The 17565-nt window shown below is 33.2% G+C and overlaps 2 protein-coding genes across 2 annotated transcripts in view; one reads left to right on the top strand and one right to left on the bottom strand.

Annotated features, from left to right (window-relative positions):
- Positions 1-853: 853 nt before the first annotated feature.
- LOC134238092 (uncharacterized) overlaps positions 854-17565 on the bottom strand; it is a 381131-nt gene continuing 364419 nt past the window's right edge. The window contains exon 23 of the mRNA XM_062720218.1: positions 854-866. The gene's annotated coding sequence lies outside the window, so the exon portion shown is untranslated. The remainder of the gene's footprint in view (positions 867-17565) is intronic.
- LOC134238098 (uncharacterized) lies at positions 15377-17432 on the top strand. Its single transcript, XM_062720223.1, has 2 exons — positions 15377-15526; positions 16531-17432. The coding sequence occupies exons 1-2, from the start codon at positions 15504-15506 to the stop codon at positions 17390-17392; spliced, it is 885 nt and encodes a 294-aa protein (XP_062576207.1). The 5' UTR covers positions 15377-15503; the 3' UTR covers positions 17393-17432.

A 17565-nucleotide genomic window follows, 5' to 3' on the forward strand; every position in this document is an offset into this window, starting at 1 on the left:
TAAATTTACACACAATCTTAAGTATGGAATGTGAACATCCCCGATTAAAAACATTCTACACATGTATAAATAACGTAAAAGGGATGCATATTACCAGTTGTGTGTTTAATTGTTAGATTTTTAAATTGTGTCATTCCTCTATCATTGCCTATATAGCAATTTCTTTTGAAAGTGTAAACTATTGATATAGTAAAGGTCTTTATAAAAATTAATAAAAACAGCATGTGATGTAATACAAGACAGTTAACAACAAATCAAACTCCTCTCCTCCACCACCCACTGTGTGTACGTCTGTAATAATTAAGGATGTGGATGCGTGACCTTTTCATATAGAGAGAACCCTCCCTGCTGGTGAAGGAATGAAAGACACCTGTACGCTAATCGATTTATAGTTATTTAACACATCAATAATACCTTTTGATTAAGGATTACCAGCAATTCATACAGAGATTTTGAAGCATTGTTGCGATCATCTGGGTTGTGGAATTTGAAAGAAAACTGTTTGGAAATAAACAGTAAAAAATAAAAATAAGGCAAATAATTGCGCAACTTTAAGTTTTATATTGAAACGATCGAATTATTAATTTTTTTTTATATAACTATGTATTTGACAAAGTAGAACATGCTGTCTTTAATTTTGAACAATGTGTAGTGATTTCATAAATATCTATGTAAATGTAGAAAATTGTATGTAAATTGTAGTCGTTTTAGTTATGTGAATTTAAGCTTAATATATTAAGTTTTTTTTATCGAGTTTGCTTTGAATAGGTAAAATGCATATAAAGGAGTTAAAATAATTTAAAATTATAATATACAGACACATATAATATCGGTAAAGCATCGCTTTTGATAGTGGGGAGGGGGTTAGAATTTTTTTTGACAAATTACCTGAAAAGCCTAATTGCATGACAAGCGAAAAAAAAGGCGGGGGGGGGGGGGGGGAGTGTCCAAACTCGAAAATCCTATTTCGTTGAGGTAGTGAGGCACCTTCAATATTCCACCTTTTTTCGAAACACATAAGCATATATTACCTAGATTTAAACTACTAAACAAAAAAGAGGATGAGGCTTTTCAGTGGATATTTACGATAGAAAAAGGTTATGTTTGCCAAAAAAAAGAAAACGAAAAGGGGGAGGGACATGCCCCTCCTGATGCTACTGGCTGAAGTATTTTTCTATGAATTTAAGCGTACACGAAGTAGTTGATCGAAATCAGGATTGCAATTCAACCTAAAACTATAACGATAAATTTTGTAATTAACCGTCCATATCCTGGAATTTGCGCTCGACCTAACAACATATAAAAATTGAAGATTAGGGGGTCAACCAGCATATAAGGAAAATTTACTGTTGCAAAGTCTATAATACTCAGAAAAAAGTAGGGAGGAGGGGGGGGGGACTTCTACAGGCCCGTTTGCCGATTAATTTCATTTTATGATTATACAGTCATGTTCTTGTTATAATGGCCATAGATTTGGATTAAAAATTGTTATTACAAAAAACTTAAATTTAGTGTTTGGGAAATAATAAATTATTAAAATTTTATGAATACGAATTCTAAATGTAAAGAGAATTTGTTGTCTTTGAAAATATTTGCAAAAATTGTGCTCTATTTGGAACATGATTTATTTGCATATTTCAAGAATGATAAAACAAGTTCTATATTCTTTCCATTTATTATCCATTCCCATTTTATTTATGTGTAACATTGTATGTATAGATGTATTTAGTAATTCACAATGTTTTAAAAGTCTTGGTGTGTCATTATGGTCCAACGATTTGAAACTTAAATAAATTTATATTTGGACTCCAATCGATCCACGAGCCAGGTCCGCCACTGATCATGTGTTTTTCCATAGCCAGGATTATTTGAGTAGAGTTTTGTTATTTCATTTGGACAAATTTAATTAGCAAAACACAAAAGCGCATGTACATAGGGTATATATGTATATTCTCCGTTCATCTGGTCCTTTTTATTAAAAATGAAAACATTTATCAAGTAATCGCCATTACGAATGAGGGCAACGCTTACAAGAAATATCTTGTTTTTATTTCGAAGTTTATAACTGAAAATATGAAATATCATGGAAAAAATCATAACAAAAAGTAGGCTACAGATATCCAACCAAAATTGATATAGGATATTTTATAAGTTTGGATACATATGTAAATAGAAATAAAATATTTTTATGTTTGACATTAAAAATACGTTGTGTACATCAAAGGTTATCCTCACTTTTTAAATTTAAAAATGTACACATTTGTATATATCCAGCCAACTGAATATTTAATTTCCTATTCCGAAATGGGGAAAAAATCTCCTCAAATGATTTGTTAAAATCAAGATCCTTGTCAGCCGTACTGCACGTTCATCGTTAGGTACTTTTAGTTCGGAGTCAAGTGCATCATACGCAAGGTTTTTTTTTTTTAACCCCGCATTGTAGCACACACGTACCGATTCATTCTTGTTACAATTTTTGTCCGGCATCATATAATACATCATTGATCTCGGTCAATATAAGAAAAACATTGTATTTTCAAAAAGCTTTTAAATACTCTCGCATAGATCAGATGGAAACACTTCATTCGAAATCGGATTGTAAAAAAGCAACTTCCATTCTCGATAACATTTTAGCTTAGCATACATGAAGAGATAAAGAGTACAGAAAACCAAGAAAACTATGAATATTCTATTCATCTAAATATTCGCAGTATAAGAAACAAATTAGGTTATTTGAACTCATTCGTCCATGACTTTGATATATTGTGTTTTACTGAGACCCATCTTGACCATACCATATCGAATGATAATCTATTATTAGATGGTTTTAGTAATATAATACGAAAAGATAGAAATTGTTTTGGGGGAGGTGTTATGATATATTTTTCAAATCAGATACATGTAACAAGACGCCAAGAATATGAACCTGCAAATTTAGAGTGTATTTGGTTAGAAATCGAAAACCGTACCTGTAAATACTATCTCTGCTGTATTTATCGACCTCCAAACGCTGATGCCAGTTTCTGGACTAAACTTTCATGGAGTTTAGATAAAGTAGGAGAATCCTCGAGTAAAATCATACTTGTGGGTGATATAAATGTAGATTTGTTAAATACTCCTCAAACACACATAATACGAGAAATAGTTTCAAATTCCAATCTTATCAATAACATCCACGTACCAACGAGAATTTCTAACAATACACGCACGCTTCTTGACCCAGTTTTCACTTCAGCTGATATTCAGGTACATGATTCGGGTGTCCTTGAAATTGACCCAGCTTTTAGTGATCACAAAGCAACTTATATTGCACTAGCCTCGAATATAAATTACAATCGCGCTTACGAAAGAAAAGTATGGGATTATAAGAGTGGTGACTTTGACAAATTAAATTCCTTAATACAAAATTGTGATTGGGATAAATATTGTCACGTTGTTATTTAGGGTTACACGTGAACTTGTGTTTTATTTTGTTTATTAGGGGAATCACTCGCTTGGGGAAAGTTAAACTTTATTCCTTATTTGGACTGCTCTACACGTGGGGCTACTTCCTGGCTTGGATTGCCCTCTACGGTGGCTGTAAAAATCCAAAGAATAAAGAAATAATATATTTTTAATAACTGAAGTTTATTCTTTGAAATCGTCGATGAAAATGCATTAATAATCTTATAAACAAACAGTCACCAGTTACAAATACAATGTAAAATATTATAAAAATATGTTTTAAAGTTAATCCTGGCGACTGTACAGAGGGTTGAACAATTTAGGAAAAATCCCTCGGTAAAATGAAAATCTAAACTTGCATAGATATAATATAAATCTAAACTACTAATGTTACAGCGGACAGTCTCGTAGCATGAATTACTAAACGGAGAAAATTTGGAAATAAAACATTATCTATTTTACACTTTTCTTTTAACTTTAATCATAGATCATTGAAGTGGTAACTAGTCCGAAATAAAATCATTTAAATATAAAGGTAATCATAACAATCAAAAGCTTGTGTACTTACAATCTTATCTCTAAAGTCATTTTACAATTTACTTTTCCAGCGCTTTTCGATATAAACAAATAACATTTTTACCTCCTTATATTAAAGAGCGCGCAATGAATATAATGGCGCTAAATTTCAAATTACAATTCTAAGAACGCTACATTTATTTGAGACTGTCGCTAAACCCGTTTATTACAATAAAACGCACAACTATAAACTATACAAATACTAAATGAGGCCACTATGCATAAAACTTATGCAACAATAAAATCTTTAGGGGAAACTTAACTCAAGCTCAAATTTAGAATCAATTTAAGAAATAAATAAAAATACTTATCAATAAAATACTTAATATTTTAAAAATTTATTTATGAGCATAAAAAGAATTGCTTTAATAGAAAACGAATTAATTAACTAAAAATTATATGATTTACATACCTGTAAAAATCCAAAGAATAAAGAAATAATATATTTTTAATAACTGAAGTTTATTCTTTGAAATCGTCGATGAAAGTGACCAAGCTTGGGCGAATTTTCACCGACGATTCCGCGTCTTTGGATTACAGGATTTTAGCCAATCAAAATTTAGAATTTCTTAATGAATAGCCGAAAGTTGTAAAAATTTTCCAAATAAAGACGATTAATTAAACAGAGTGATCACGTGACATAAAAATGACCGCCACGGTAATTGAGTAAACTTGAACACCTGGGCTTGACTTCAGACCCTTAGGCCTTCTTAACAAAAAGACAAAATCACAAAAGAGATTAACACTATTACGCAATTATTTGATTATCATGCTTATTGAACATCTGACTCTAAAAACTCATAGGTAAATTGTTTACCAAAATACAATAGAAATCCATTAGCTGGACATGCCAATATTTGTAAAAGAAAGTCCTTTTTTTCACTTGTACAAAAACTGTTTTATATTGAATAAACAGGAAAACCTTGGGTGACAAATTGAATTCTTACACTGTAAAATACTTGTACTTTTTGTTAAATTCTGACACTAATTATTCAAAGTCAATCTGTTTTCTTCTTATACATGTACGAGTTTCTTTTCTTAAACAAAATACATATTTTACTAAATATAATGAAAATATATACAATTTATTGAATTTATTACAATTTTGTTTTATTAAAATGTATCTGTCTTCCCACAAATTTTTATTAAAATAGAAAATTAGGTGTTATGACTATTTCCCCCTTGCTTCAATTGCTTTCGACCTCGAAACCTCAAATTTAGAAAAAAAGAAAACATTATATACAAAGTAAAAGATATACGAAATATACTGAAACCATATAGTGTATATGGTTAAAAATATGTCAACTGACATTAATCAACTTGAAAATGATAAAGTATCAAAAATATATATATACATGTAATATATACAAACAAAATGATGAAAAGCTATTTATTGTCATATTGTAAGGGGAAAAACTCATAATGATCAGTCTTGTGATTCATGGCATAAAAAAAGTACAACAATGATACAATTGTAGAGACAGCTGGTTCCGAAAAAAAAATTTAACACTAACATATGACATTTGAGAGTCTATGGTGATGCTGACTAAAAAGTCAAAGGTCAATTCAAAGAATGAGCATAGTTATGGTGCATAAGAACTACATAGGCGCTAAAAGGTTGTTTGAGAATTTTGGTGATTTTATAACCTGTGAAAATGTTGACTGAAATGACTGTAGGAACAAAAATTGTTTTGTCTGTGCGTTTGTCAGTAACACCAAAATTGAGCCAATTTGCATAGATTTTAGTATAAGGAAAAGCCGAAACAGATATGTCACCTATATTTGGTTTTGGAATTTCATAGTATGATGGACACAGTGACAAATGCATAATAGGAATGAGGACACAATCACCACCTGATGTAAGTTCCAAAGCTAAAAATGTATGATTTTTATGCTTTCTATAATACAGCCAAACCAAGGTGATGATAAGTAAAATGAAACTTAAAATACCAATGATAATAAAGGCATGAATTAAAGAAAATTCATCCATTAACCAAGTCTGAGAATCTGATTCAGGTGTAGCAGTAGTGACAGCTCTATATACCAAATTAAATGATGGTTCTGTCCAGGTTTGAGATTTGACTTGATGCACACTTTGCAGAACGAGTAAGGCCATGCCCATTTTTCTTAATTTACAAAACAAGAACATACAAAATGCAAGTGCTATGCTAGCTATGCTAATAGCGACTAGAGTTATCAAATCATTAGTTGTAGGCCAAGGTTGGGAAATATCTATTTGTCCATCTATTAAGGGTTCTGCTAAGTGTTGGAAAATTTTCTTTTCTTTCTTTGTAGCTTGTACCATTTTTGTCAAATTTAGATGACTTTTTGCATCATTAGCCAAAACTTGATTAAATGTATGATTGAACATTTGGAATTCAGGAATTGAAAATGAAATGGGATTTTTAAAGGTCGAATTTGGCCAAATATGGGAAATTTTGGAGTCTTCAAAGAATTCCTGAAGTAATGCCAAATTTACTGGGTGTGAAATTGAGAATGATTTTGTTTGATTATAACAGTTAACAAGCCTAGGTGCAAAATAAAGACTCGCTGTTGTCAAAGAACACCTACAAGGAATGTTTAAAATACAGAATTGACATCCAGGAAGGTTCTTTTGTTCATCAGGACAATCTAGAGAAACTTGTGGACTGTGATATAGTAAAACTGAAGTAGGGGTTAATTCAATGATTGATGGTTCAAATTTGTAGTCCTGAAGATAGCGAAAATGACAATAGCGATTGACGTCTTTAGCATTGTTAGTGTACAGTGCTACCCGTAATACACAACTCTTTTTAGTACTAGGTGTTAGTGGGTAGTTAGTATTACACACTACTGATTTGTCCTGCTTACAGTTTATCAAATCTTTGTCTTTTAATGAAATGTATTTATCCTGATGCTGAGTTATAGCAAAATAGTCTGGTAAGGACAATAGTTGGGTTGCTTGACCTTTAGTAGCATTGCTTGACATAGGAACGGGCATGGAGATAACTTTAAACATTTGCATGCTGTTTCGCTGAGAAGAAATAGGAAATTTAATGGTTACATACAGTATTGTTCCTTGCCTAGCATAAACAAATTGACCTTCTGAGTAAAAATAAGAAGGGTCAGAGTGTACCAAATGAAATCCTTTGTAGGATTTATCTAACAAACGAGAAATTTCTTTAATTGTATGTCTCAACAAATGTTTTGAAATCAGAAAAGGTGAAAGTTTTCCTTCCACTAGAGTTTGAATTGCTGTCTCTAACTTATCTAGTCTGCTTTTGAATACAGTAACTTTGTTAACTTGACTGACCAATATTTCTGAAAAATTTGTTACCGTGGACACTAATTGATCAATGTTAGAAAGTTTGTTAGCTAAAAGGGATATAGCTTGAGCATTGTTTTTAATACCATTTTTCAAGTTAGTAATTCTTGAGTCTGTTAGTTGCATAAAAGATGACAAATGATCACTGTGTTGAACTAAAAGTTTAGCCATTTGGTTAGAGTGCCTTGTCAACATGTTAATATGGGACGCAAGTATATTCACATCATCCATTGTAGCTGTACCAAAAAGACTTTTGGACAATGATCCTACAAATGGTAATAATGACCTTGTCTGTCTCTTTTGTTGAACATTTAGGTCTACACTAGGAATCAAAACCCGAATTGATTGCATTGTTTCATTGTAATGACTCATAACTTCAACATGTAAATTGTGAATAAATCTAGCAATGTTATTATATGTCATACAATATTGTTCAGATTTTGGGCATTTCAGGATTTGTTGGGGAATGGCAAACCTCTTTGGAAGTGGAATACGAAATGTGTTCAACCAGTATTCTTGTGCAAGTATGATGTTTGGTTCCTCCTTGAATAGAACACCATAGTTAATCCTTTGAATAATCTTTTCTTTAGACTTAATCGACGTTGAAGATGCAGGGTGAAGGACTAGTAAGGCCACCAAAAGGAACACAAAGTTTTGCAGGATCCCCCATAATGGTGCTATAAAATACCAAAAATGGAAAAAAAGAATTAGAGAGGATGATTGGATGCAGAAAAATCGGTGATAGACTGAGTCGTCACCCAAACTATCTAGCACTAATATAACTGTAACATACTTAAAAGAAAATATGTACAAAAAGTTTGATTTCTCTAACATCAAATTTGGTAAAAGATGAATTTAGAAAAAGAAAAATGACCGAAATATAGGAAATATGCACTGTATAGCTGCAGAATTATACATAATTACAGAGGATTGCAACTTTGGAACCTAACTAGTGTTTACCATATAGGTTTCTGCCCTAGTACCTATCAACCTGTTTTTTTTTTTTATTTGATTAGTATTTAAGGCCTTTAAAAATATGTGTAATTTATTAAACCCATTAAATTCAACATAATGTTATTTAGGGGATTTAAGAGTTAGTATTTATGCTTAAAGCAAGTTTTCCTACGTTTCCCATGTTTTGTAAACTTTCTGTCTATTTCTTCCAGCATATCTTTGTCAAAACAACTATCAGGTTCCCAGGTTGTTGAACCATTTTCCCACTCAACCCTGACTTCCCGTCTACCATGTTTGTATCTCCCAGCTAACAACCTTTTCAATTTCCACTTTTTATTTGGGTCATGGGGAATTGATGTTGTGGGCGGGGCAGTGGGTGTGTGTGTACCTGCCGTTTGACCTTGTGGAGTAGGTGTGGGAGGTGTAGGTTGGTGATTAGTGGGATGTGGAGGTTGATCAGTAGGAAGTGGATTCTGTGGGTCGTGATTGTCTGCATTTGCTTGTTCATGATGCGCATGAGTGTGCTGTGGATCCTGATTTTGAATTGTTGTGTCTTGTGATGGATCAGGTGTGACTTGTTGATTTTGTGCATCATTTTGTAAGTGTGCTCTGTCTATGTCAGGGTCATGATAAAGTTTGAGATTTGTAGCATTCATGAATGATGAACTCACCTTATTGTCACTGCACCGTTCAAGTTTGTAAGTGAAGGTTGGCCCTAATTCAATAATGCGATAAGGACCATCAGCTTTGTCGTACAATTTGCTTGAAAGACCTTTGGGTACCTTGTTGACCTTTATCAAAACCTTGTCATAAAGCTTAAAGTCTGGGAGTTTGACTCTAAGATCATGGCGCTCTTTATTTTGTTGTTGATGCCACTGAATATTGTTCTGTACTATTTCATTTGTGACCTTTAAGCGATCTATGAAGTCATGAATGTGCTCTTTTGCAACTCTGTTAAGATTGTCCTTGGGTTCGAGAGCTACATCAAATGGCAATCTCATCTCTTCACTCTACTGAATACTCCATAACACCTAATTTTCTATTTTAATAAAAATTTGTGGGAAGACAATATATCAATGATGCCGACAATATAGACGCGGCTACTGACAATTTTTCAAACAAATTTCTCTCTTGTGTTAGACAATCTTTCTGTGAAAAAACAATTACTATTCGTCCACGAGATAAACCTTGAATGGACTCCATTCTGCGTAAAACTCTGAGACTTAGAAATAGATTACGAAATAAAGCACTAAGAACGAAGAAAGATTCGGATTGGGCTGAATTCAAAAAAGTTCGGAATACGTTCAATAACATGAAAAAATACGCTATAGCTAATTACTATGACAATATAGAAATGCACCTAGTAGACGCAAACAAAAACAACAACAAATTATATTGGAAACTAATGAAGGACGCATTTAATGTTAAATCATCCAATGATATCCCTCCATTACAAATTACTACCGATAATGGGAAAAATAGCTTAGCGTTTTCTGATCAAGATAAAATTGAAGCACTCAACAGTTATTTTTCATCCATCTCGTGTATTGATGATAAAAACCATAGTCTACCACAAATCTACTCTTCATGTAGTGATAATCTTAGTAATATCATAATTAATGAACAAGAGGTAGTTGACATTATTTCAATAATTCCTGTTAATAAAGCCACAGGTCCCGACTGCATCAGTCACAAAATGCTTAAAAATACTGTTTCTACTGTTTCAAAACCATTGACTATGTTATTTAATAAATCACTGTCAGAGAATGTTTTCCCGTCCATGTGGAAAGTAGCTCATGTATTACCTCTCTTTAAAAAGGATGATCCGTCTTTAGTGTCTAACTATAGGCCTGTGTCGTTGTTAAGCTGCGTTAGCAAAATTATGGAGAGAATTATTTTCAAACACGTGTATAATTATTTTCATTATAATAATTTATTTTATCGATATCAGGCGGGTTTTTTACCTGGTCACTCTACAGTGTACCAACTTCTAGAAACTTATCATAGCATTGTGCAAAGTATAGACGAAGGCAAATCGTGTTGTATGGTTTTTTGCGATCTATCTAAAGCATTCGACAGAGTATGGCACAAGGGTCTTCTTTTCAAATTACAAACGTACGGAATATCTGGTGATCTTTTACTGTGGTTTACAAGTTACTTGAGAAATAGATCACAAAAAGTTATGTATAAAGATCTGCTATCATCCAACCTCAATATATATGCAGGTGTGCCTCAAGGCTCAGTTCTAGGTCCTCTTTTATTTTTGATATATATTAATGATGTTGCTGAAAATATGCTTACAATGTGTAGATTATTTGCTGATGACAATTCACTGCAACATGCATCATATAATGTACTAGATATTGAATACAGGTTAAACCACGATCTTGATGTTTTAGACAAATGGTCGAGTACATGGCTTTTAAGATTCAATCCAGCAAAAACAAAGGTTGTATTTTTTTCTTTAAAACATAGACCTGTTTTACCTAACTTGTATTTTCAAGGTAATGCACTGGAGTTTGTATCGGCGCATCGCCATTTGGGTATATTATTGTCACAAAATCTCAACTGGTCTGAATATATAGATGGTATTGTTAATAATGCTTATAAGAAATTGGGGTTATTGAAGAAGTTGAAATTTTCAATCGGTAGGAAAAATCTTTCTCTTTTGTATACAACATTTGTAAGACCTACACTTGAATATGCTTCAATTGTCTGGGATGGTTGCTCTTTATCTGATGTAGAAAAACTTGAAAAAGTACAATTAATGGCTGCTAGAATAGTTACTGGTCTTCCTATATTAGCTTCAAGAGAATCACTCTATTTTGAAACAGGATGGGTACCTTTGAAAAACCGTCGTTACCAATCTAAAATGATTACAATGTTCAAAATTAATAATTGTAATGTACCGGAATATATACAAGACATAGTCCCAAAGAAACGAGAACACACATCAAGATACAATACACGAAATAAGGATCAATTAACTATCCCAAGGGGCAGGTTAGAAATATTTAACAAATCTTTTGTACCTGATGCAGTTAAAAAATGGAATTTACTGAATAAAGATACAAGGGAAGCCATCTCAGTCAATTCTTTTCGTAAGAATATAAGTGATAATAATCCTAAAGCACCATCATATTTTTTGTTTGGTAAACGTATTACCAACATTATTCATACTAAATTAAGGCATAACTGCATGTGTTTTGAACCAAGACTTATTCAAACGTAATATTATTGATAATCCCTACTGCTCTTGTGGTAAACACGAAGATGCCTATCATTTTTTCTTTGTTTGTAAAAAATACTGTAATGCTCGAAGTAATCTTTTTGACTATCTTTTTCGACTTGATTTAAACATCATAGATGTACACCTACTGCTATGGGGCAATGAAAATCTCTCAATCGAAGTAAACAGTGACATTTTTGCCGCTGTTCATAAATTTATAAATGAATCCTGTAGATTTAGCTAGATATATTATTGAATCTTATTTGTACACGTTTTTGTTTCTATTTTGCATGACAATTATTATGTGTTTTTTAAGGAGAAGAACTAGTAAGTTGTTAGAACTTGTTTCTTATCCTTTTGCTTGACAATAAAATATGTTCAAAACAATATTCTATGTGCATAGTAATGATATGCGCAGCTGTATGCGCAGTAAAATTGTTTGTGTAATTTTTAGTTTCCTCTGCTCGTGCAATTTTCGATTTTTGTTTGTGCATATTAAACCCTTTAATCGTGTAAAAAATTTCGGATTCGTGTATTTTTCGTTATGTTTGTGTAAAAATCTTTTAAACTATGTGCAATTTTTACCGATACGTGCATTTTTATTTTACTCGTGTATATTTTTCTTCTAGCTCGTGTATAAAATCGTGATCGTTGTGCAGAAAATAATTTTGAACCAATCGGCGTGCCATACTATGTACTTAGTTTATTTAATACGTAGGAGCACAGAAAAAGATTTTCAAAGAATTAATGCATTTTCACTATATAATCAAAAGAGCCCCACCCTAACACCAGAACCCCCTGACCCTGGGACCATAAAATTCACAATTTTAGAAGAGGCACTCTTGCTCATCATAACTATGTACTTAGTTTGTTTATTTAGTACCCAGAAGCAGAGAAGAAGATTTTTGAAGAATTCATGCATTTTCACTATATAATCAATAGAGCCCTGCCCTAGCACCAGAACCCCCTGACCCTGGGGCCATGAAATTCAAAATTTTAGAAGAGGCACTCTTGCTCATCATAACTATGTACTTAGTTAGTTTATTTAATACCAAGGAGCACAGAAAAAGATTTTCAAAGAATTAATGCATTTCCACTATATACATGTACCTAATCAATAGAGCCGCACCCTAACACCAGAACCCCTGACGCTGGGACCCTAAAATTCACAACTTTAGAAGAGGCACTCTTGCTCATCATAACTATGTACTAAGTTAGTTTATTTAATACTCAGGAGCAGAGAAGAAGATTTTCAAAGAATTAATGTATTTTCACTATATATTCAATGGAGCCCCGCCCTAACACCAGAACCCTTGACCCTGGGGCCATAAAATTCACAATTTTGGTAGAGGCACTCTTGCTCATCATAACTATGTACTTACTTAGTTTATTTGATACCCAGGAGTAGAGAAGAAGATTTTTAAAGAAATAATTCATTTTCACTATATAATCAATAGAGCCCCGCCCTAGCACTAGAATCCCTGACCCTGGGGCCATGAATTTCACAATTTTGGTAGAGAACTTAATGCTGATTACAATCATGCAAACAGTTTGACTGCTTGATTCCAGAAGTAAAGAAGAAGATTTTTAAAGATTGCACTAATTTTAGTGGTTTTGGCCCCACCCTTCAGGCCCGGGGGGGGGGGGGGGGGGGGCATGAAATTCATAATTTTTGTTCCCCTTCACCCATAGATGCTTTGTGCCAAATTTGGTTGAAATTGGTTCAGTGGTTGCAGAGAAGAAGCTGAAAATGTTCAAATGTTAACGCACGACGAACGACGACGGACGAAAACGGATAGCAATAGGTCACCTGAGTTTACTCAGGTGACCTAAAAATATAGTTTGGCGCTCTCTGCAATTGGCTTATACATTTGCCTCTAGGCCTGGCTTCGGCCATTTACTGAAGTTCGCATACAGGGTTATTTTCAGTATTTGGGGCCTTTCTACTCGCAAAATGTGTTGCCCTGTTTTAAATTTACCCTTCTGTTTGAGAAATTATACTTAAACTTAGCTGCGGATCTGTAGCGTTATGGTTTTTATATATTTGTCTTTGACCATGACGCTACAGATCACGTAATGCAAAAAAAGGTGCAATTTACGGCGCAATATATTTTGCGCACTTTTAGGGAGAATTTCTCTACTTTCTAGCATTGGTCAATCAACTACCTTTTACTCCCTAAGACACATTCTGTAGCCAGTATGTATATTTTATCCACCTCCCAACCATTTATAGTTGTCTCTACAGGGAATGAACTCGCTTGAAGTGAATTTTCAGCAATCTAACAAATAATTTTAATCAAGCGTGTGTATCACTTGTAGAGACCTCTAAAAAGGGTTGTGAGATGGATAAAATATAAACTTAATTTGCTGTGTCATTTAACTCAAGATTCAGACATATCGACGGTTATAATATAAATAAACAATAGATACCCCCATTGACTAATTGTATCCCAGTGAAATCGGAATAAAAGATACCACAGAGTCTGCCATATTTGCATGTACTGAGTATCATATTTGAATGCAAGCGTAAGGTAAATACGGCCAACAACAATCAATCTTAAACCGAGGCAGGCAACTGACAGATAAATCGATGATCCAGGGATTTTAACAACCTCGTTTAAATTTATATTTAAGGGGGTCGACTATAGTTTTCATTGCGCAATATTTCGCACATCATAGTAAAACGAAGCGTATTTACTGTTTTAATGGAACTTTTTTCGCTTAATTATTAAAATTAAACAAAATTAAGAAATTATAGGTATAAAAATGTAACAAAATTTGATATAACTGATTTTTTAACCGATTTTGCAATTGATAGGTAGGTTGACGTCGTTGCAGTGTGTTTTTGACGTTATGATAATCTGTAGCTCTTAAAGAAAAGAGTAATAAAAATATTATTTAAGAAAAAGTAACAAACATACGCTTTTGAAATTTAAAACATAGAAATTTGAGAATATCTCCAATATTTTTATTATGTTTTTATGTGAATCCATTGTGTACGTCATATTTTGTAGTACTCTATAAAAATAGTAAAATTTGCAAATTTTTTTGCATTTTGAGATGCCCCCTCTGGTAACAAGACGGTAGAATTTTGTGTTTCTTACATATATTGTAAAATATAGTATTACTCATCAAATATCATAGTTTGAACAAAATGTCTATTGTAGTATTTGTATAATTTGCTTTAAAGTGCTAAAATTTGGCATTTTCCTATATAATCCTATAGTAAATGTACCTGTATTTTGAGACGGTCCCTCAAAAATACCTGGACGGTAGATTTCCCCCAAACTTTGCATGTACACTGAAAATAATGTAAGTTATATATGGTATAAAAATGAAGAGTTTCGCTATTGTAGTTTGCACACAATAAAACTATAGTCGGTCCCCTTAAATGTATAAATGAATTTGACTGCGGTTGTTTAATCCACAAAATTAATGGAATCTTAAGTCATAAAATTTTATTGTGAAAGCTAAACGAGAACTTCTGAAAGATACATTATCAATCCATAATTTTCAAAGAATTTTTTATAAATTAAATGAACAGATACCTACATGTAATATGGAAATATTTTTATTTCATGCAATACATTTGGCTGTTAAATACAAAGACACTAATTTTAACGGATAATTTGTACATGTTTATATATTTATAATTATGATAATTTATCCGTATTTACTTACTTTATTTTACTGGATATGATCTTGAAATTTGGGGGGGGGGGGGCATAATTATGAATGAAAACTGCGTTTAAATATATTGTTTCTTGCGAGCCTCCGAAATTCATGATTTTGTGAATCAACATATAAAATTAAAATTGGTCCAAATGCCGGATCGTACTGTTGTTATCCTGGACGTTTTTAAGAACATACCTTTAAAGAACCTGCTTTAGCAATAAGACTTAAATACGACTTCTTAATTTAAAAGTAGCTTATCGGGTCTAACGGAAATCCATTATGAAAATAAAATGAACAACGTGAACACACCTGTGTTTTACAATGAGGGCATCGCCAGGCTTTAGGTAGGAAATGTTTTGAATGTTTGATAGTTTTTAGGCTACGTTGACCATTTTTGAAAATTTTCAGTACGATGCGCAAAAACCATCATATATCGCAGAAAACTGAAAACAGGTTCCCTGCCCATGACCTCTTTGAAATCATTGCATTAATTCTGCAAACACTTTGCATGGATCTAGAGAACGGCGGGGGGGGGGGGGTATGGTCTGAAACGTACACAGATCTAGAAAGTGGTCAGGGATTCTATCCCCCTTCCCCTAGAATTATCAGACCTGTTTTAAAGTAATAAAAAATGACCTATGTGCTGCTAGAAATCATGAACCTCAGGTAAAATGAAGAGTCCAGTATACTTGCTTAGGAAGAGATTCATGAGACACAAAAGCTCTGTAAAATGTATGTCGTTTGTTTAGGGGACGACCATTTGATTGTGAGGGGAGAGGGGTAAGGGCAGTTTTTTTCGAGTCAGATTACATATTTTCATGTTGGTAAAGGACATATTATTTATTTCCAATAAGATCAAGGACAGATTATTTATTTTCTTCTTCACTGAAAAAGTCGAAGCCAAAAAAAAAAAAAAGAAAGAAAACTAGAAAACATCGAAGTCCACAACTCTAATTCGTGGTGGGGGGGGGGGGGGGGGAAGGGGACAGATTAACCATTTCCTTGCCAATCGAGGACAGATTATTTATTTTCAACATTTTCAAGGACAGATTATTTATTTCCAAAATCTGACCCCCCCCTTCAGAAACAAATGGTCGTCCCCTTAAATTTCATTTTTTTAAAGCGAGTTTTGTTTAAAATAATTTTCAATACAATTTGTTTATTGACCAATTGAGGGTTCTCATGGGGCAAAGAGAAAGTACATTGCTAACATTTGTATATAATAATAAGAGAAGGAACGGCTACATGAGCTGACAGGGCATATATTCTAAGGTAGATATGATGCATATGTCATTGAGAGTAATAAATTTCTTACAGTTTCAGGTAATTAAATGCAGTATTTTTTCAGTTGTAGGGACTGGATAAGGAAAAACAAACGTTTGTTCCTCTTTGTGGCTGTGATATCAGTAGTAGTGTATATTATTTACTACCTCAATCTTAAAGACCGCATCGATGAAAATTTACTCTCCCCGCATCCCATTAAAGAACAGGACAACCCTGACGTCAAATATTCCCAGGCGGGACAGGACGAGATGGTGTATAATATACTTCCTAAAGAAAACGGATTTTACATAGAGATGGGAGCGTTCGATGGCAAGCACTTGTCGAACACTCTATGGTTAGAGCGCCAACACCACTGGCTTGGTTTGCTGATAGAGGCGAACCCAGACCTTTGTCGTCAAATTGACAGCCATATGCGACATGCATGGAGACTGTGTGGTTGTATCTCAAATAATCAGAAAAATGTAGACTTTGTAAAAGACGATGTATTTGGAGCATTGAAAGATCTAGAGAAGCATGAAAACCTGCTAAGTAACCCTGAAGTTATCAAAGTGCAGTGTTACCGATTGAGAGCTGTGTTGGACAAAATTGGAATACATCACATAGATTACTTCTCACTTGATGTAGAGGGAGCCGAGCTCTTAGTATTAGAGTCCATTAAAGATGATTTAATTTCAGGGAAAGTCAGAGTGGATGTGTGGACAATAGAGTACTTAATCAAAAGCAGGAATTATGTGGATTCCATCAAAACAGCCGAGAAGCTCAAACATTTAAAACAGTTTTTTGAGGATGTGGGAGGTTTTTTCCTACACTCTACAATAAAACATCCTGTAGCAGGAGAAATGGATGCTGTGTTTGTAAACATTAAAACATGGTGTAAACTTTACAGTAAACTTCCAAATGGACAAAGTTGTAAAAGGAACCAATGAATATGCAGCAATAGAACTAACCCACTTAATGGTTGGGTTTTGTAAGGAGGGGGGATAAATCACATCATTCAGTAATTTATATCTATTTTAAAGAATTCAATATTTTTGTTATAAGAACTTCCTTATACTTTTAGTTAGCAATGTGTCAATCATCCTATGTCAACAGAACTTCA

The sequence above is a fragment of the Saccostrea cucullata genome, unplaced genomic scaffold (assembly GCF_032062105.1).
Source record: "Saccostrea cucullata isolate Sc308-1 unplaced genomic scaffold, CSIRO_AGI_Scuc_v1 ctg568, whole genome shotgun sequence".
In the NCBI taxonomy this organism is placed as follows: Eukaryota; Metazoa; Mollusca; class Bivalvia; order Ostreida; family Ostreidae; genus Saccostrea; species Saccostrea cuccullata.

What these genes read in the sequence shown, in the direction of transcription:
- LOC134238098 (XM_062720223.1), top strand. Translation starts at nt 15,504, where the DNA reads ATGAGGGCATCGCCAGGCTTTAG. An exon ending in AGGGCATCGCCAGGCTTTAG is followed by an intron (nt 15,527 to 16,530) that starts GTAGGAAATGTT and finishes GTATTTTTTCAG; the next exon opens with TTGTAGGGACTGGATAAGGA.